The 21,895-nt window shown below is 38.5% G+C and overlaps 1 protein-coding gene across 1 annotated transcript; it reads left to right on the plus strand.

Moving 5' to 3' along the window:
- Positions 1 to 1,697: 1,697 nt before the first annotated feature.
- Positions 1,698 to 18,906, plus strand: tmprss6 (transmembrane serine protease 6; the record flags this gene model as incomplete). The annotated part of the gene is made up of 18 exons (XM_079337402.1): positions 1,698 to 1,772; positions 3,062 to 3,212; positions 4,542 to 4,684; positions 5,299 to 5,366; positions 6,215 to 6,402; positions 6,519 to 6,560; positions 6,765 to 6,969; positions 7,083 to 7,219; positions 7,727 to 7,839; positions 8,500 to 8,609; positions 9,447 to 9,589; positions 9,688 to 9,786; positions 9,980 to 10,093; positions 10,400 to 10,516; positions 10,785 to 10,953; positions 11,357 to 11,619; positions 13,293 to 13,429; positions 18,520 to 18,906. The coding sequence occupies 18 exons, from the start codon at positions 1,698 to 1,700 to the stop codon at positions 18,682 to 18,684; spliced, it is 2,439 nt and encodes an 812-aa protein (XP_079193528.1). The 3' UTR covers positions 18,685 to 18,906.
- Positions 18,907 to 21,895: the final 2,989 nt, after the last annotated feature.

A 21,895-nucleotide genomic window follows, 5' to 3' on the forward strand; every position in this document is an offset into this window, starting at 1 on the left:
ATTAATAAACTATTAATAAACCATTTATAAATCATTTATAAACCATTAATAAGCCAATACTAAACTATTAATAAACTATTTATAGACCATTTATATACCATTTATAAACCATTAATAAACCATTTATAGACCATTCATAAGCCATTAATAAACCATTTATAAGCCATTAATAAACCATTAACACTCGGCCTACCAGAATTCTGCAACTACTAGAACTACCATAGCAGTTATTTTGACTGCTCGAACATAACATGTATATAATTGGGATTGTCAATAAAAAGGTCTAAGAATTCATTGGTGGAATAGGCAAATATACATCAGGACATTAAATGAAAACTGTAATGATTGAGTGTTTTATGTATTTTATTCATTTACACCAAGAGACATCACTCTCTGAACCTGCTCCTCCGTCTGAATCTTCCTCATCAAGGCTCTGAAGCAAGGCTAAGGCCTCCTTAGCTGTCATTGTATTTCAACTTGTAATTTGTGTCTCTCTTGGGGTTAGAGTAAAACTATAACTAGGTTTTAGCATCACAGAGCATAAAGAACAAACACAACAACAGATCAGGAAAAAGGGGAGGAAAATGTAGCAAATTACACCCCTTGTAAAAAGCATGCAGTCAATTTGATTACTAATGGTAGTTCAAGGTAGTTTTACTCATATCTCATTTGTGTTTTAAAATTGTAATGACAAAAAATGTTAGAATGAAATAAACACACATTTAGGAAAAGTCAGGGTCCTATTGGTACATAGGTTTTTTTTTAAAACCAAGTTATGACGTTTCAAATTTTGAAAACAGTCAAAATGACTGCCTTGGTAGTTAAAGTGTTAAATAATAAATCCAGAGAATCAAAAAAAAAAAAAAAAAAGTAAATCCAGAGAGCCAAGTGAGACAAACAATGGGCTAGGACTAGACTAGACATGACAATGAAACAAACTACGACAAACAGTAAACTACAATGACCTGAAACAGAGGGTAATAAAGACAGAGACAAAACACTGAAATACAACATAAATGAAACCAAACCATGACAAAAATCAATTAATGTGTCTTTTTAAAACATAGAGAGAGAGAGATCAATCTAAATAGAGGCAGAGAAATATTGAATTTTTGGTGTGATTTTTCCCCATGCAGGGAAAACAAGTCATTGTCTCCTCAGGAGTTCTCTTTGTGCTGCAGACTCCCTTCATGGCCGACTGGGATTTGTTGTTTGCATGGAAAGTGAAAGGCAAACATAGATAGCCTCGCCCTGTTTAGTTCCCATCAGATTCACCTGGTGGGGGTTGTTGCCAGGCAATGATTGAAGATATCAGTGTTCCTGTATCTACCTGAGTCATTGTAGCTCCCTTTAGAAGAGATATGCTCTGTGATATGATTAGATAGTTATGATATAGCCATCAGTTATAAGTTCAAATTTCTTTTGCTTTTAAGCCTCCCGAAGAGAAAACTCGATCCACAGCTAATCATTGTGCAGATACAAAACCAGCTTTGGATATTATTGATTTTTTTTTTTTTTTTTTTTTATTTTTTTTTACCTTTGGACTAACAAACAGAAGGACCTGATCTCTGTCTGTCAGAGAAACTTGTCTAGTTCTGTTTTCTCTCTCAACGAAAGCTGCTGAATTGTAAAATCCAGAAATCCAAAACAACAGAGTGAAATGATTTCTAAAGCAACGATGGAAGTAGAATGAGGAGATGGCGCTTGGGCAAGGCTCTAAGAAATCTATTTCATGTGACCAGGGGGTCATTCCTGCTTCTCCAAATGATAGGGTCAGTATTTCTAATATTAAATAGCTTGATGAATGCATGTTTAGCATGTAGGTATTTAAGAGCAAAATAGCTTTTGGTAGAATTCTGCATATGTGGTTTATTTTCAATTATAGGCACAGAGACTCTTGTGATGGATGTGATGTTTGATCTTAAATCTGCACAAGATGAAAACACTATCACAGACTGAAAGAGCATAGTCTTTTCCAACCTTAGTTGGAGGTGTTATGGTGAAGCTGAAAGAGCATGGCTTGTATTTTTTCTTCACTTTTTAACCACTTCCTATTATGTTTCTCAGTGGTTGAGCCGTATTTCCTTTGAATGATTCACCATGAACTTTACACCATAAGAGCTGTGGAAGGGAAACTCCAACAACACATGAAAGTCTATACAGGTCTTGGGGAGCCGAAAAAGCATTTATGAGCTCCAAAGGAGACTTTTTGAAACAAAATACATGTCTTAAAGTGATGACCTGCTGTGGCTGAAGATAACATTTTGAAAATGAGAAACTCTGGTTATGTGGAGTTTGAACAAAATAGGTTCAACAGACCTCTGTAGATCAGAGGTTACATTTCATTTCCAGGTTTTGAAATTTGAAATGTATCTACCAACTTTTAAGCACTGTAATGTGTTGAATACTTCATCTTTCAATATGCACAACAAACTTGTAGGTCTTTCGTCTATTTTCAGTAAACTTATTACCAATTCATGATGGTGTTGTGCTTTCCAAATGTACTTTTCAGGAAAAAAATTTGATTAAAATTAATTTGCACATTTACCAACATAATGTTGTGGTGCCAAAGATTAGTTTGTGTCAAAGATTAAAAAGTTAAAAAATTTAACTCATCAATGAAACATTCATTCACAGAAAAAAAATATTTCATGAGGATATTCTGATTTTCATCTCTGAGGTTGCTTGGAAGATACAAAGAAATGTGAAAAACTAATTTACCCTGTGTAGTATTACAGCATAAATACACCTTCATGATCAGTGTAGGTAATTGGGTTCTTAAATCTCTCAAACGTGTATGTTTTTGCAAATATTAAACTTGGATGGTTCCTCATTCATCAAAGCTATTTATGATTAAGTGACTAAGTTGAAAGCGATTGATTCTTTAAAACAATATGAAGTAAAATATGCTGTTCAGAGTATTGTGTTAGGATAGAGAAACTAACAACACACATAACAACTTTGTGGCTAATGTTAATTGGGACTGTAATGTGCCTCTTGTGTCCTCATTTGAATTGTGCTTGCAAGGAATTCTGACTGGATTTTATGTTTCATCCCAAAGAGTCAAGGAAATGTTTCTTCTATAAAGGTTGGAGAAGGGGTAATATCTGTGGCTCCACAATCCCAGAGGACTCTGTGCTGCAAGTGTCTCCTGGCCTTTCTCCTCATCATCCTCATAGTAGCAGGAGCCATACTAACCTGGTACTTCCTAGGTAGAGAGATTTCTCATTTTTGTATTGATACATTTTTAGTCAAACTTGTGATACGCAGTAAGAATAAGGCATTTGATTTACTTGGTGCTTTTCAGGGACTCAAAGACACTGTACATTACATATAAAACAGAGCATAGGACAACAACTTATGTATACAGCTATTCATGTTCCTCCAGACCTTAGTGCTCCCCTGATTTTTTCTCAAGTAAGCAAACAGACATTCTAAACTTCTAAACAAGAAATAGCAAGAAAATATAAAGATCAAATTAAATCTGGGTAAGATAATGATGGTTCCCATAGAATAAATCTAGAAGCCCTTTTTACATTTCTATTCTGCTATATATGGTAGCAAAACTGTGCAATAAAAAGGCCTTCGTAATTTTTCATTGATCCAACCGCAACCTATATGTTAACAAGGTTGCCAATATGTGAGAGACACAATGTGTAAAAACCACTAGATTCACATTAACACACACACACACACACACACACAGAGCTCACTGTGGTACATGATCTGCTACTTCACTAGCAAGGACCACACCACAACCATAGATGTTTAAGGTATTTAATGACTGATGAGACAAATGAATGTATGCTATTATGATGGAGGAGGATGTTGTCAGCTGGTCTGGAAGGATGAACTGACTACAGGGCAGAGTGAGACTCTGAGTGGGGGAACAATCTAAGGCGTAGTTCTCCCAGAGCTGATCACAGCCCCAGACTGTACCTAGTATTACACAAACGAGAAAGAGGGATGACGAAGGAGGTGGAATGGATGAGAAGAAGGGAAGGGAGGGTGGGTCGTCGAAGAACTGAGACAAACAGTGTATAAGTAGGCTTGTCAAGTAAGTGGAGGTGGGGTCTTGCTCCCTAACCTAAGTTAATATACAGTACATTCACTCCCAGGTCCCATATTATGCTTTTTCTGGTTTTATATGCTCTTTAGTGTGTTTTACAGGTGTCTTGTGAATGTTTATTCTGCACATCCATTTGCAAAAATTCAAAGTCCACCTTAACACGGCTTCTCCTCTTTTACACCCCACACCCTCATGAAATGCTTGGTCCCTATAGCGCCCCTCGTTGAAAATGGGTTGATGACATCACAAACCCATGATGTCACTGATCCATAATGTGGGACCTTAAAATAAAACCCAACCTTGTCTGTGTAAGAACAATTATCTCTTGCACTAGGAAAGTATAAGCATGCTGACGTCAGCTTTCAGCCCAAAACACTGTTCTGCTAGGTCCCATTACTGCTAACACAGCTTTAGTCCCCTTTATACTTGGTCATTTATTCTGTGTCTTGTCATCACACCTTCTCTGCAACAGAATACAGGGTTTGGGTTTTAGAGCCTCGGGTCCAGAAGCAGTACACGGCCCACCTGTCCATCCTCAACAGAAACTTCTCTGCTGATTTGTCATTACACAATAGCCCTACGTTTAAGAAAGAGGCCAAGGCAGTACAGAAAATGGTGAGTGCAGTCAAAGATTTCATCTGATACTGATGTGATGTTGAAAAACTTTGTTCATGTTCCTTTGGATCTAAAATTCTTTTTTTTCTTCATATGTCTATGGTCTAAAATGCAATTAGATGAACTGGCCAAGAAAAAAAGACCAGTAGTATTGTGTTCTTGTGGTATGATATGGCGTTAAAAGAACAATGCAGAAATGGTTTCTGCCACAAAGTTATACAAGAATCTGTTCCTCTTTCGACTGTATGCACCTGAGGGATCTATACTGTTCTCTCAGTAAGTTCAATGTGTGCTTCCTTTAGTGACATCATTACTGCAGCCTTTCCAGACGATCCCTACAGGCCTACTGTATGCACGGATTCTGGTTGCAAACTTGCAATATGTCAGCACCTGAAATATTGTAGCTTCATCTTGTTCAACCCCAGAGGCTGAAGCATGATGTAAATTTGGATAATGTTTTTGATACAGCACAGTATAAGTAATAAAAAGCGAAACAATTCTCAATTAGCATCAAGAAGGTAAAACATTAGAGGTGATGGACATTCTGGATTAAGCCTACAGCTACTTGCATACATTGTCACTTTTAAGCACATGATGTTTTCCTTATTTTTTAGGTAGAGAAGATAATGAAGGCCTCGACTCTTTCTCGATACTTCAACTACACAACTGTGTTTGCCTTTGGGTAAGCTGAGTTTAACTTGTAAAATAGCTTTTAACCAGTGTTTAAAATGACAATCACTTCCATAGTATGCCATAATACTGCAGTGGCTTAAATTAACGCACTGCAGCGAGAGGGTTTTTTTTTTGTTTAACAAGTCAATCTTGAAGATCACCACCGCATGGTTGGTTCAGTGTTTGCGCCAAACTAGTCGAGTCATTTTGAGAAAAAAATAAAATAAAACAGGGTCTGAGATTTTGCTACTTTATGGTGTACCTACACAATTTCATTCTCATGCTCGTCTGCACATTGGAGTTTGCAGTGGTGAGCTGACCAACACAAACATACACTAATGCATACATGCAGACACATTGCAGCCCTTTTTATTATACGGGACATCATCTAACCCACTCTAACCAGTCTGCTACTAGCTAGCACAGGCCATTGGCTAACTAGATAAGAAAGTAGAATACATATTTGATCCATAAGGTACTTTTAATTGCATTTTTTGTGGGCTCAAGGCCTCATGACTTGTATTCAGGCTTACATTCTTCAACTTGGATTTATTCCTAACCGCTTGATAACAGCATGCAAAGAGGGTATATAATAAAAGCATCATATAATGGCAGTAGCCAAGATATTGCTGTCATATGAACAAAACATACTTGCAGTGTTCATTCCTCCCAGTGCCCGCAGGTCTACACATTTTTCTCTCTCTAATACAAAAAAAGTAATATAATCTTGACTTTAAATAGCAACATAGCATCAGTAAAAATGACTTTGTTGTGTGGTGACATCGCATTGCGGGTGAGGTTGTTGGTACATCAAATTTGCATCCACTTTGCAGGTTTTGTTTTGACTGTTTTCTTCAGGGACGGGAGTGTTGTGGTTCACTTCTGGATAATAATGTCAGTGCCAGGCAGCCATGTTGAGAGGATCACACTGGGAATGGTCACCAATAGCCTAGAGACGGGCTTGAAGTGGTACAGAGGGTCAAAGGAGGAGGACACAGCCAGATGTGATGGATACCTCCTCTACCTTCCTTCACTGTCTGTCAGTGGTGAGAGCAGTGTGTTGGTGTTACAAAGAAATGAAATGTTTGGAAATAAACGAGCATCTGAAAAGTGTTTCAATTATTTTCTTTTTTTTCTCGTTTTTTTGTTTTGCTCTCTACAGAAACCGACTCCAGAGTTATTGATCTTTTAAAAGCTTCATTTGGTATCACACATTATTTTTGTGTTTTCCATTTCATCCATCCAGTTTTCAATTTCTTATGAAAAAGCTATTAATTATGTGGTTTAATTTGCAGCATTGTCGTGATTTTTTAATTAAAAGATAAGAAATTGCTAAAGACATGCTTTTTATCGAATATTTGCTAATTATGTTGATACAATGCTAACTTTGTCCCACCCTTTCCTCAAGACTGTTATCGCTACCACAAGGTGGTTTCTAGTAGTCCTGTGGCTCTCCGTGGCCCCAACACACAACTTTCCTCTTGCCTGTGGCACCTCCAGGCTGCCCCTGGCTTCCAGCTGGAGCTACACATAGAGTGGCTGCTGCCGGAGTGCCGGGACAGGCTGGTGGTGTACAACTCCCTGACCCCCATCGATACTCATCTCATCACTTCGTGAGTTTTTTTCATTAAAAGTTAGACACATTTATGCAGACTTTACGCCTCCTTAAAACTGTAAGTTTATTTGTATGATATTAAATATTTATTCTTTTAACCCTTTGTCCTAGTGTGTATGGCTGCAGCAGACATGAGCGTGTAGTAGGCGTCCTGTCTTCAGGCGAATGGTTAACTGTGGTTTGGAAACAGGGTCTGTACAACTACAAGGACCCCTTCTCACTGTCTGCACAAGCCTGGGACCACCAGGGTAAGACATCATGAAAGCATTAACACTCTTTTACTCCAACTATTCCAAATTATGAATAGCCACTCCACTAGCCAGCAGAGAGAAAAAACCCACTAAAATCTTGATCTTCTACTGCCCGTACACGAGGCCTGACAAGATATACATTTTGGCTTATGGTGATAGGTTTCTTTATTTACAAGTGTAACACCATACACCTAGTACAGGCACAAAAATAATACTTTCCCAGGTCAGGTAGATCTTTTTGAGACTTCTAATAATATATCATACTTTAGAATATAAATGCAATCTTTGTTGCAACACAACAACTGCAATCAATCAATAGCAACCTGCTCTGTTGTTTTAATATTGGGTTGAAATCTGTTAAGCGCTTAACCCCTTATTATTAAAGATCATATTTAAGCGTCTCAGTTTCATCGCTGGTTTTCTAGTTTAACTTAATAACTCCTTTAAGTCGAGTGTGTTTGTCTGAATTTGTTTTACTCTCTTCTCTACATTTCTCTTTCTCAGATTGTAACTCCACTGTAGAGCTGAAGTCAGTATCAGGTGTCCAGGGAACCCTAAGGACACCTTTTTTTCCGAGCTACTACCCCCCTGACATTAACTGTACCTGGAACTTCATTGTAAGACACTCCTTCTCCAAATGGGTTTGAAGATGTAATAATGTTAACGTTACAGGTCATAGACGTACAGAATCTTCTTTGTTAATTTTAACCTCTTTCCATCCCTGAGTTACTCAAGAGACAACAGATAAAAACATCTTGAAGGACATTACGCCATTTTTTAAAGTAAAAACAACATACCTGATAACCTTATAGCAAACATAGGTTACAGCTTATATTTTTCAAACACTTCATTGGTGTGGTAAGGGAACCTTTTTGATATATTTCACACTGTTCCTTATGTATCCTGTAACACTGTTAAACTATAATGTTCGTTGTTAAATGTTAGTTAAATGCTCACGCTAGCTGTTTTCGAATGGTAGCTTAATTTTACAGTGAAATATAACACAAAGTCCCTCCAGATTTTCCTGTCTGATTGATAATACTCTAAGCACTTATTTTATTTCTACTGTTTCATTTTTACTGTTTAGTTGTTGAGTGATTGAGAAGCTGTTATAAGATAACTTTTTGTCAGATCCCCTATATTTTAAGACTTGGAGGATTAAAAGCCTGAAGGAAATTATCAAAGAAATTTCTTGAGTGTTAAACCCAAGAAAATGTGTTGTTGTGTAAATGTCCTGCAATGTATCTAGTTGTTTATCAAAATCTATGTGATTGCAGATGCCCAGTTTGGGGTTGGGTTTGTCTTTAGAATTTGAAGGCTATGATCTGAGCAGAGCCGTCTACAACCAGGTCTGCACACAGGGTCAGTGGATTATCCAGAACCGCAGGTAAGCTGTGCTACAGTCAGTCCAGGTAGAGAGTTTGCCAGTAATGTCTTCAGGTAAGGACAACAAGACTAACAAGCAGGTTGACATACTATAAATCAGGTTTGAGTAAATGTGTTTAATTCCATGTCATTTTGTTCTTAAATATATAATTAAATGGACATGTTAAACTATTTTTAGGAGTAGGTTGTGCAAATGTCAGATAGAGAGGAAGTGAAAAATTTGCACCAAAACAAAACCAAACCAAACACAGATGGCAGCAATAAATAAATACAGTTTTAATTTAGAGACAGAATACACCTGTTACAAGTAATGCATACGGATCAGAAAAGTTTCATCTTACCCTTACATTTAGGTTATATCTATTGTTAACTTACACCTGTGTGTGGTTTGATGTCTGACAGGAAGCATCTGTGTATTTTAAAATTTTCCAAACAGGCTATGACGTGCAGACTCACTCAGTTTCAGTGGTTTTAAATAAACAGAACAAATGGATGAAAGTATGCAGATACAGTAAATATCTATGAAGACTTTTTTTTTAATTGAACAACTGGAGGCAGCATCTTCTTATATTATATTTAAGTGCTTGCTATATGTCTTATTTCCCCTGTTAACTGTGTTTTAGCACCAATACACGAAGGCAAGTTCCTTGTTTATGTAAATGTACTTGGCAATAGAAAATTCACATTCACATTCACTTCCTGTTTTGTGACCATGTAATCTTCTGTGTAAGGCATTTTTTACAGTTTTAGTAAGGATAAGGATAGGATCGTCTCCTACACCATATTTTTCACGATACCTCTTAAAGATTGATTTTCAGCATCCTTGTCCTTCTTTCAGGCATTGTGGTGTCAGGAGCCTGCAGTCATACAGTGAACGTCTCTTCCTGCTCTCTCCGATAGCCACTGTTGTGATGACATCAGAGGTATCACTCACTGGGCCGGGCCTTCAGCTGCACTACAGTGTCTTCAACCTGTCAGATCGTAAGTATTGGAAGCAGGAGAGTCAGACAACAAACTCACTACTGATTCATGTTTAACACTAGATTGTTGAAGAACAGGGTTTTGTTTGTGTTTTATAGCTTGTCCAGGCCAGTTTCTGTGCACTGTGAATGGCCTGTGTGTTCCTGCCTGTGATGGAATCAAAGACTGTCCAAATGGCCTTGATGAAAGGAACTGTGGTATTTAGTTATCTTCATTCATTCCTTGTTGTACATTTTGTTGGATCCATGGAAACAGAAAAGAATCAGATGTGCTTAAAGAGTTTTAAAAAATGGTTATCACCACCATGCTCAGTGCATTCAGACATTGATGACTCTGCTCTTTATTAAATGATGACATTCAATACCTTACGTCTGTCTGTGTATGTTCCAGTGTGTGCGGGACAGTTCCAGTGCCCAGAGGACAGTCAGTGTGTTGATTACTACAAGTTGTGTGACCAACACCCAGACTGCCCTGAAGCAACAGATGAGATGAACTGTACAGATGGTAACACACTCAAATCATATCATATACAGAATCAGACACACACCCGCACGATACCAGACTGCCTCTTACAAAAAACCCAGCCCCTTTACATTATTTAAATATCATTATTGAGTAATATATTAACCTAAAGAATCTTCTATTCTCAAGAAATCGTCCTGTTCAAAAGAATCAACAAATAATTTAACCAAGCCTCAGTCATGAAACGTATTTTGCAGGGGCTTTAAAAAAAATAAATTCAATATATATGTGTGTGTCTATTTGTGTGTGTGTGTGTGTGTGTGTGTGTGTGTGTGTGTGTCTATCTAGGTGTGCAATGTACAGATATGACCTATGTTTGTGATGATGGAACATGTTTGAAGAAGCCTAACCCAAAGTGTGACTTTGTCACAGACTGCCCTGACGCGTCAGATGAGAAACAATGTGGTATTTATTTATTTTTTATATTGCTTCCATTTTTATTGCATTTGACCTGTTTTGCAAGTGGACACACACTTAAGCTCCTTAAGTTAAGCAAAAAAAAAAAGAACGGAAAAAGATACTGAGTTTGATTACTCTTCGTAAATGTTCTTCTTGATCAGTCAGATGAATGTTGTTTAAATTCTTCAATAAAACTTTGTTCTATTTCAAGTGTAAATAGAAAGCTCTTTTTTTACATCCAGGCTTTGTAATACTACTGTTTTCTTGTATTCAGACTGTGGTCTGAGGCAGTTCTCCAGCCGAATCATTGGGGGTACCAACGCCTCAGAGGGGGAGTGGCCGTGGCAGGTCAGCCTACAGGTTCGAGGTAGCCACATCTGTGGGGGCGCTCTAATTTCCAGTCAGTGGGTGGTGTCTGCAGCTCACTGTTTTTATGATGACAGGTGAGTGCAGGAAGAGGTGGGAGGAGAGGAAGTGGTGAGGTGATTGAGCTGTGAAAATGTTCTCAAAACAGAAACAGTTTAAGTTAAGAGTAAACAAACGTAGCCATTTTCTCTTATTCTACAATACAGGTGTTTACTCATGTTATATGATGGAGCACTTCAGTATAGTGATTTATTTCATATAAATGATGTGCCTTGAAAAAAGAAGAAACGTTCATTCATTAGTTATTTCCAAAGACTGGGGTATTTTAAGACAGTTAAGCATCTCTTAACAATAAATAACTAAACTTACAATTGTAAAGACAAATGATATCAAAATTATTAAAAATGTCATTGTAGCAACAAAATGCTCACTTAGTTGCTGTTGCACCTGCTAACTGTTTTCCTCCTCCTCCTCGAGCAGTCTCTACTCACCGTCAATGTGGACGGTCTACCTGGGTAAACTGCTGCTCGACCGCAGCAGTCCCACTGAAGAGGTGGCTCGAGTTCAGAGGATCCATCTTCACCAATACTACGATGACGAGTCCCATGACTTCGATCTGGCCCTGCTGAAGCTGGACCGGGTGGCAGTATATGCGCGACCTGCTTGCTTGCCTCCATCAACCCATCAGCTGGAGCCAGACCTGCTCTGCTGGGTCACTGGCTGGGGGTCTCTGCGTGAAGGAGGTGAGAAAGGAAAGAGGGAAGAGAAGCAATTTAATAGTAAATTGCTTAAAGCTTAGTATATAAAATGGGATCCCTTTAAGTTTACAGGTGGATTTTATCAGTGTGTAGTGGCTGATCGCTTGGTGTTGTCCTTGGTGCTGGTATGACGCAAGACTCCCTGAACCCTTACTCTTTACCAAAAAGCTTCTCGATATTCGACTCAGAAACACTAGTATGGAGTTGTTATTCTCACTCTTTGTTAGTTCATTTCCAACTCCACATGTCACAAACAAATGTATGTTATCTCGAGAACCCACACTGCACATCACAGTGGTCCCCAGGGAAACAGAACTAAAAAGCAGAACGCAACTAAAAAAAAAAAAAAACAACAGTTAGCAGTGCTGAAGCGTAGATAATGCTGCCTCCCATATATCAAATTGTACAAATTGAGCAGAATTTTTCCGTCTCGCCTACGATAAAGTTTCCATTTGAAGTGTGAGGGGAAGTTTATGTGTAACTGACACAGCAGGAAATACTCAGAAATGAACATTCAGTGAGTGGGCAAGTGGGAAGACATTCATATTACATGTGATCAACTGGTGAGTGACTTTTGGGATCCAATGTGCAAGTAATGATGCTGCTGCATCCTCTTCTATGCTTGTGAGTATGTTCTTACCACTCATCAGTGGATTCTGGGAATGCATTCAATGACACACATCATCATAACATCAAACTCTGTCATCCATTTCAGCATCATCTATTTTAAGACGTGCCCTGCCTCCTTCCTGTTTGACAGCGTTAGCCTCCCACTCAGAGATTCATATGTAAAAAATGACAGGTTTATATTTTAAGTGCTTTTTGAAATTGTGGTTCTGTTCTAAAGGTTAATCTTTTACCAGATTAGCAATAAACAGTTTTCCTCAGGCTTATATTTCATGTAGCATAATGAAATGTTTTCATTTAAAGAGATTTGTGCAACTCTGAAATAAAACAAATATTTTGTGGCACTCACAGCATGTTGAAGGAAGTCTCCATGGACAATCTTTAGTTTTCTATGTTGTTAAGAAAGCAGATTAAACTGAAACCAAACTTCTTAGAATGCAGGACGACTGACACCGTTTTGGTTGATAGAGTGTTAGTTGTGGTTTCTAAACAAGAATTCGCTCAAGCATTCTGAGAAGGAGTCGGAAGGCAAGTGGTTTTCACTGACATTGACAACATTGGGGTCGCCGGTGGCGCAGCGGCAGTGCGCGCGACCCCATGTATTGAGGCTCAGTCCTCACGCGCGGGCGGCCTGGGTTCGCGTCCGGCCTGTGGCCCATCTCCCGCAAGTCTCTCCCCACTCTCTCTCCCCGATTTCCGACTCTATCCGCTGTCCTCCCTCCATAATGAAGGCATAAAAGCCAAAAACAAATCTTTAAAAAAAGAAATTGACAACATTTATGTGGCTTTGTAACTTTCAAACGGAATTTTGTAGTGTATGGTTACAAGACTACATTTCCGCGTGTAATGAAAACTGCACAGTTAGAACTTCAGGTTCAGTTTCTCTGGAGACCAAAAAAGTATTTTCAACTATTTCACTATTTAATGTGTGAGTCTTGTCTTGATCTTGAACATAAACATGGCACATTGCCTCTCATCACACAAGGAAAAAAAGGATGCATTTTTCACTTTTTTTAAAATCTACTCTTCAGGCAGTGCCAGTGTTGTGCTTCAGAAGGTGGATGTTCGCCTGGTCAGTGAGGAAGCCTGTGTTCGATCCTATGGTCACCTGGTCACCCCCAGAATGCTTTGTGCTGGTTACCGCACAGGAGAGAAAGATGCTTGTCAGGTACAAAAAAAAAAAAAAAAATGCAGTAAATACTACATACGAAAATATTAGTTTTATTTTCAAGGGTGGAATAAAATATTTTCACATCAGCAAAGGGTGAAAACAACAAATCAATAAAAGGTGAAATAGGTTTTTCCTTATTTCCACAGTTGTCATTGAATCTCAGGAAGTTCTAAGATCATGCTGACACCGGGCATTAAAAGGTTTCATGAGCGATCTACACAAATAGACAGCTTCAAGTTCAGGTGTGAACACACCAAGACAAGTAAAGATAATATGATAATGATAATTTAATATAGGCCACATGTGCAGCACACCCCACGGCAGAATTAGCTTTATTGGCCAGGTACGTTTAACACACAAGGAATTTAACTTCGGTAGACTGTGCTCTCTGTACAATGACAATTAGGTCATTCTAAGCAAGTCATAACAAAGTGTATGTGTTAGGGTGAGCTTTAAAGAAGGACATTGTGTCCCATAGTGTTTAATTAAAGGACAATGTATTTACTTCTCAATAATATTCAATAATAATCCCCTGGAACACAAATTAAAGAAGTTAAACCATTTTCATGAATGTGACAGTACACAAGTTTCATATAGGAGGTGAGTGAATGTCACACAATGTTTGTCACACTAAAAGAGACTTCAGTCTGCAATGTAGGTCGTACTTTTTACTGTCAAACCACACAACTGTGGAGTAACATTGCAGTATGTAAAATTTCTGTCAGGTATTTTACTGCTTCAGTTTTCTGTTTTCATAATGACATTTATGTGGGCTGAGTGTTATTTTACATCTATAAAGTGGGTTAGTGGGAACTCAAGTGATCACTGGAGATGTATTATGGACAGGTTTGAACAGAAATACTAAGGCCAACTAGACAATTCCAGCAGAAATTGTGAGGGTGGTTGCCGTGTGTGCGTGAGAGTCTGTGTGTGCGTGCATGTGTGGGACAGCAGTAAGAATGGTGCCATCTAACAGCTGAGACAGAACTCTGTCACACTGAAACAATGATGTCATCACTCTTAACTCTGAACACCTGCTGCTCACTTGACATTCAGCTTTGATCTGCCAGAACATTCCATCAATGTATTTGAATGGGCGTACCACTGCTCGCAAAACCTCAAATATCTTGAAAATTAAACATGGTATCACCAATCCGTTTGGACTGTGAGCGACATAACAAATAGGCGCACGTTTTGATGTATTGTATTTTCATCTAGCATTCAGACTGTGATCACAGTGGCAATTTCAAAACATGAGTGAATACTGGGAAATTCTGGACATCCGCTAGAGTGAGAGCCCAATGTGTGTGTATGTGGTGCGTGACTGTCAAACAAATGTCTCTCCTGGGAGACTGGAACATTTTATGTTTTTATTTTTTGCTTTATGAGTGAGAGGACACTCAGAGCTTTCTTTTGATGTATTTTGTTTATATATGCGAGCAACAATGACTTCAGGATGGCGATTTACAAATATGTTTCCAAAACTGAAGTTTTTGGCCGTTACACTCTAGGATTTCAAATTTTGCCATCTGCTTTGAATGGGGCAAATTTTGGCCAATTTTTTGTCACTTAAACTTGATTTGTGTCCAAACCGTGTGCCCGGGGTTTCCACAAAGTAATAGCACACTTTTTGGGGCCGAGCCGGTCGTTTTGATACCTTTCTTGTGTGTGTGGCGCAAACGCTGTGGGAGGAGTAGCGCGGCCCGTTTTGAGGATATAATAAGCGGAATAATAACTAGAAAATTTGCATTTCCCTGCGGAAAATGCGTGTGAATGCTTCCTGCTGAAATGTTGCGGAAACACTGCTGAATGAAGAAAAATCAGCAGAAAAAGAGGAAAATTAGCAGAAGATGAAGAAAAAGTGGAACAAGTAGAAGAAGAGGAAATAGCAGAAGAAAAGTGGAAGAAGAGGAAATAGCAGAAGAAAAGTGGAAGAAGAGGAAATAGCAGAAGAAAAGTGGAAGAAGAGGAAATAGCAGAAGAAAAGGGGAAGAAGAGGAAATAGCAGAAGAAAAGTGGAAGAAGAAAAACAGTAGTAAAAGGAGAAAAGGAAGTAGAAGAAAGTGAAAGTATCTGTACAAGAACAAGAAATAGTGATAGAAGAAAATGTAGTAAAAGAAGTGGAAGCAGAAAAAGAAGTAAAAGCAGAAGAACAAGCAGTAGAAGAAGAGGAAATAGCAGAAAAACAGTAGTAAAAGGAGAAAAGGAAGTGAAAGTGTCTGTACAAGAACAAGAAATAGTGATAAAAGAAAATGTAGTAAAAGTAGGAATCGTAAAAGTAGAACAAGTAAAATAAGAAAGCAAAAGTGTCTGTACAAGAACAAGAAATAGTGATAGAATAAGAACATGTAGTAAAAGAAGTGGAAGCAGAAAAAGAAGTAAAAGCAGAAGAACAAGCAGTAGAAGAAGAGGAAATAGCAGAAAAACAGTAGTAAAAGGAGAAAAGGAAGTGAAAGTATCTGTACAAGAACAGGACACATCGGACATGTTGCTCACAGGAGCTGGGGATCGATCCCTCAACCTTCTGATTGAAGGGCGACGACTCTACCAACTGAGCCACAGCCGCCAAACATGAAATAAAGCATTTACAGTATAAAGTTCAATGCATGTGTGTGCGTGTGTGGAGGGGAGGGTGTTTGTGTGTGTAAGTGCAATCAAGAGCAACTGCATTCAGCTGGCAGCTTCGACTAGGAAAATGGGGGAACATCTCCCAATTCAGTGCTCATTTTAAGGGGTTAAATTAAGAGTTGGTGGCTGAATGATGATTTTATGAGCAAGAGGAGAGGTAGCTGAACGCGTTGATGTAATTTTTATGTCTGGGATCCAAGAAATGTGGGAACCACAGCGATGTAAAAACTTGGTCAAGAGAGATCTGTTTCCAAATGAATCGGAGAATCTTAACATTATCGCAGATGGAGAGTTTTTTGGACCACCTGCCGCTTTGAAGCTCACAGTGTCCAAACCGTTGCTCCGTTTGTCCTGAAATCCTAATGTGAGCGAGAGGACAAGTTTTCCTACGTTTTGAGGGTAAATTTAGTCATGTGGTGTGAAAATTGTGGTCGCTAGAGCAATTTGTTCGGGAGATTTTGAACCCATCTCCCAACTCTGCCACACTCTAACGATGATGTCACGCACTCTAGCTCTGAACATTCCACCACATAGACACCCATTCAAAAACGGGGAAGACAGCAAAAAGCATCACAAAACAGTTGGAGGTATAGTTTAAAAAGTATAAAAGATAGCAAAACAATGTAAATGTAGTAAAAGTAGTGGAAAAACGTGTGAACGTTTTAACGTAAAAATTAAGTCTCTACGTGGAACACAGCAAAAGTTATAAGGCTGAGAAGAAGGTGAAACAGTGGAAAAAAATCCCATTCATTTCAATGGGGAAAAAAATTGTGAAAATTTGTGGAAAAAGTGAAATAACTTAAAAAGTAAAAGTAGTAAAAACGTGAAAAGATATAGCACACCTGTCCAGAACAAGCAGAACAGTATGAAAGTTGAACGGTGAAAGTAGCACAAACGGTTGAAGAGTAGAAGCGAAGCAAAAAACGTACGGAAGTAGAATAATAATAATAATAAAGATTTGGATAACAATAGTGTGAATGCTTGAGCATTCACACTAATAATATTAACAATTGTAGTAGTGTGGTTTGCCTTTCAGGCAACCACCCTAACTAGGGTTTGCTGTGTAAACACAAAAACATGGCATCTTTATAAAATGTTAATGCGGTTTGGAGCTCTTTTTTTTTGGAGTTTCATTGCCCTCAAGTGGCCAAAAACAGTAGTTTATGCATTTATGAGGCTCTAATTGCAGTTTGTAACTAGACAATTCCAGCAGAAATTGTGAGGGTGGTTGCCGTGTGTGCGTGAGAGTCTGTGTGTGCGTGCATGTGTGGGACAGCAGTAAGAACGGTGCCATCTAACAGCTGAGACAGAACTCTGTCACACTGAAACAATGATGTCATCACTCTTAACTCTGAACACCTGCTGCTCACTTGACATTCAGCTTTGATCTGCCAGAACATTCCATCAATGTATTTGAATGGGCGTACCACTGCTCGCAAAACCTCAAATATCTTGAAAACTAAACATGGTATCACCAATCCGTTTGGACTGTGAGCGACATAACAAATAGGCGCACGTTTTGATGTATTGTATTTTCATCTAGCATTCAGACTGTGATCACAGTGGCAATTTCAAAACATGAGTGAATACTGGGAAATTCTGGACATCCGCTAGAGTGAGAGCCCAATGTGTGTGTATGTGGTGCGTGACTGTCAAACAAATGTCTCTCCTGGGAGACTGGAACATTTTATGTTTTTATTTTTGGCTTTATGAGTGAGAGGACACTCAGAGCTTTCTTTTGATGTATTTTGTTTATATATGCGAGCAACAATGACTTCAGGATGGCGATTTACAAATATGTTTCCAAAACTGAAGTTTTTGGCCGTTACACTCTAGGATTTCAAATTTTGCCATCTGCTTTGAATGGGGCAAATTTTGGCCAATTTTTTGTCACTTAAACTTGATTTGTGTCCAAACCGTGTGCCCGGGGTTTCCACAAAGTAATAGCACACTTTTTGGGGCCGAGCCGGTCGTTTTGATACCTTTCTTGTGTGTGTGGCGCAAACGCTGTGGGAGGAGTAGCGCGGCCCGTTTTGAGGATATAATAAGCGGAATAATAATAATATTAACAATTGTAGTAGTGTGGTTTGCCTTTCAGGCAACCACCCTAATTAAGATAATAACTTTAGCTTGATTCACAAAAAACAGTAGTGAAAGAGCAGACAAATATTGGATTTGTTTATTTTAAAATGACAGACTATTTTGTTTTTTTCCCCCCATTATATACAGCCCAACTATCCATTCCTATGGACATGTTTAAAGTGAGGTTTAGAATAGTGGAGCTTATTAAATAACAAAAAAAAAAAAGCAATTTGTGTTACACATTTCCTTAAAGCCAGACATCTAGCCATTGGGGGATATCATAGTGGGGTCATCAGTAATTAACCACATCTCTCTTCTTATCCCATATCTCTGAACTATTGTTGTTCTACCTGCCTATATAACTTCACATCTTCCAGGGAGACTCTGGAGGTCCCTTGGTTTGCCAGGAGCCGTCTGGACGCTGGTTCCTGGCCGGTGTTGTGAGTTGGGGCAGAGGCTGCGGACGTCCAGACTACTATGGCGTCTACACCCGCATCACCAGGCTTACTGACTGGATCAAACAGATCATCAGCAGCCCCTGATTCATCGGTTGTCTTCATCATGTTAAATCACTATCTAATATCCTGAAACTGGGGACTGATAAAACATTACCCATGCAAGGGGAAGGGGGAACTGGTAGACAAACGTTAGATTGCCTCTCAAAAGATGGTACTGTATGTGAAATGCTTTTAGTAACAGTCAAATGATATGTTGGTAAAGAGTGGAGATGAGGTTTAATAAAATATTTGTAAAATACTGTATAACCCTTTGTTGGATTATCCAACAAACCAATTGTCTGTATTGAACTACAGCCGTTTCTTTATTGTAAAATGTCCTTTCATTGTCTCTTAAGTTTGGTAGTGGGGAAATTCAGTTTTACACTGTTATATTGAACATGCTTCATACACATGCCCAAACAGGATCCTCTGTACATGCATTAATGGAGAGATGTCAGGCGAGCGCTCCTAAGCTGGTGGGGGGTTAAGTGCCTTGCTCAAGGGCACATTGGCAGTGCTCTGGAAGTGAACTGGCTGGCCAGACTCACTGGCCAGACTCAGCGATCCTCCGGTTCCCCACCCAAGTCCTTAAAACAGCCACAAGGTTTCAGCAGGGAGTAAAAAAGAAGAAGATCCTTCTGTGGAAAGAACATGTTTTGAAGTAGGTATTATAATAATTATTATTATCATTATTCTTTTTTAAGTTTCAACAGTTTATTGAGGAGTGTACAGAGCTGCAAGGGCGCAGACTGGGATTGTTTAAAGCTCAGTCTCTTCATTTGTTTGGATAAGTATTATTGTTAGTTGTATCTTGCCTGTTGGTTGACTTTTGTTTAAGATTGGATTGGCTTCTCTTTTGAGGTGTTTTTTGGAACAAGAGATATCTATGTATTCTACAAAATATACAAATACACACTACCAAACTGAAAATCAATGAAAGGACATTTTCCAAGAGGGAAATGGCTGTAGTTCAATACTTATAAATAAAGAAGATTGGTATATTGGATTATCCAACAAAGTGTTGCACAGTATTTTACAAAAAGAAGAGTTCCTAATTATTTTTGTTAAAGCAACATGATCATGTTATATAAACTACAGTACACATTTTAGACACAAGGTGTCAGAGTTACTTACTTATCCTTGAAACTGTACTTAAATTTAAGAAAACAATAACTCGCCTAGTTAGGTTACATGATTGCACAACCCATGCAGCCTTAAACAGTGCTGTAGAGTTTGATCGACATGAAAAAAGTAATTTGTAATATCAACTATGTCCTCCAAATGTCCTGGGTCCAGATTCAACTTTGTAGGCCAAGTATGTAAACGCCCAAAGTGGTGTTACAGTTGTCAGAATTTCCTAACTCTATGACCTCAACCACTGACAATGTAAGTTTCATTTACTAAAGAACAACTGTTTCTAAGTCTTCTGACTAAATTACAGACTTTCAGTGTTTGCAGGGAAAAATTAAATTAAATCAGATTGTTTTTCAACATTAATGTATCTGTAAATTAACTGCTTCAGCTGTTTTACACCTTTAGCTTACAATTGATATAAAAGCAAAAGGACTAAAGAGAAAATCAAAAGTCACTGAAGTTATATCAGTTTCTTAGTCCAGCTGCGTGCACTGCTTACAATTTAACTCTACTGTTATGTTTCACTAAAGGAGTGGACCCAGACGCACCGACTAGTGCCGTCTGACATCTACAGCTTCACTGACTGAAACAGGATTCATGATCTCCTATGTATATATGACCTTTGAAAAAAAATTCCACTCCTCTGTATGCAAATTCTATTTTTCTGATTTCAGCATAAAGTAATACACAATAATTTAGAAAAAAAAAATCTCATATTTCAAATAACCATATTAAAAATCTGGGGTGTCTTTACCAGATTTCATGTGGGGCCCAGACACCCCCTGGTTCCACCCCATCCACCAAGTTAAAATTACCATTCAGTTCATCGCAGAGGTAAATTTACACAAAATCATGGATGTAAACACAGGACTTAAAGTCAGCCTGCTTGAAGTAGGCTGAGTGACTGTCTTTTTTGGGTGACGCTTGATGCAAAATCATTGCATGCCTTTACTGATAACAGTTCAGCAGGAACTGATGTTGAGGGGTTGGTCAGTCCATCCACGACAGTAAACAAGGTCCGTGCATTGTTGCTGTGCTTATAGATCATCTCATAGAAGAAGAACTGTCTGGCCCCTTTATAGTTCTAAGTTATACAAGCGGAGCGTCTCTTTAAAGATGTCATAATGAACCGGGAGTTCACTTTTTTGCAAACTCTCGCTCAGCCTGTCTGCAATCTTTTTTCTTTGTTGTTACAAGTCTCCCATTCCTCCAATGGGTCTTTGTTTTTACACAGACAACTTTGGCCTTAATTAAGGCAACAGAATCAATAATATTTGGATCTTTATTGCTGAAAATGTCTTGAGGGTCTTTGACTGGGGCTGAGTGCAGAGCTGGTGTGTTAGTGACTGCCTCAGTGAAGAGTGTGCATCTGTTGTTATCAATGTAATGTTTTCTGATCAGCTCTGTTTTAGTTCCTCTGCAGTAAGATGAGATGGAGGCTTTAAATAAACACAATAGTGATCAGAGATGGCAACATCATTTACCACAACATAAATTCCAGACTGTGTCCCTTGTTATGTGTTGGATTTGTTACATGCTGGGAAAGTTCGAAATTTTCCAAGATGTTCAGAAGTTCCTTCACACTGTTATCTCTTGGATTGTCCAATGAATGTTGAAATCACCCATTATAACAACACAGTCATAATCAATACACACAGCAGTTTGTTGAGGCCACAAAAGAAGTTTGCATTATACTTTGGTGGCCTGTAGATAGTGACTAATACTGCACAACAGGACAAGCTCAGCTGGAGTGCAATGTATTGAAAAGAGCAAAATTTCCCATATGACAACTGTTTGCATTGGTACTTGTTATCGTACAGAGAAGCTACTCCACCTCCTTTCCTCAACTCTCTAACTTCACTGATAAGTGTGGAGGAGCTGATTCAATAAGTGCTGCTGCACTGTTGCTCTCATTTAACCAAGTTTCAGTTAAAAACATAAAATCTAAATTCTCTTCAATAATAAGATCATTAATTAAAAGTGACTGGTGACTGGTTAAAAGTGACTTGTAGGGCAAATTGTAACATGCTATGATCATTGTTAGATTCAGACTGTGGCTGAGACACAACTGGTATCAAGTTAGATAGAGTGACCATACGTTTTAATCTACTGATGTACTCTG

Source organism: Symphodus melops (genome assembly GCF_947650265.1).
Source record: "Symphodus melops genome assembly, chromosome: 2".
Lineage (NCBI taxonomy): Eukaryota > Metazoa > Chordata > Actinopteri > Labriformes > Labridae > Symphodus > Symphodus melops.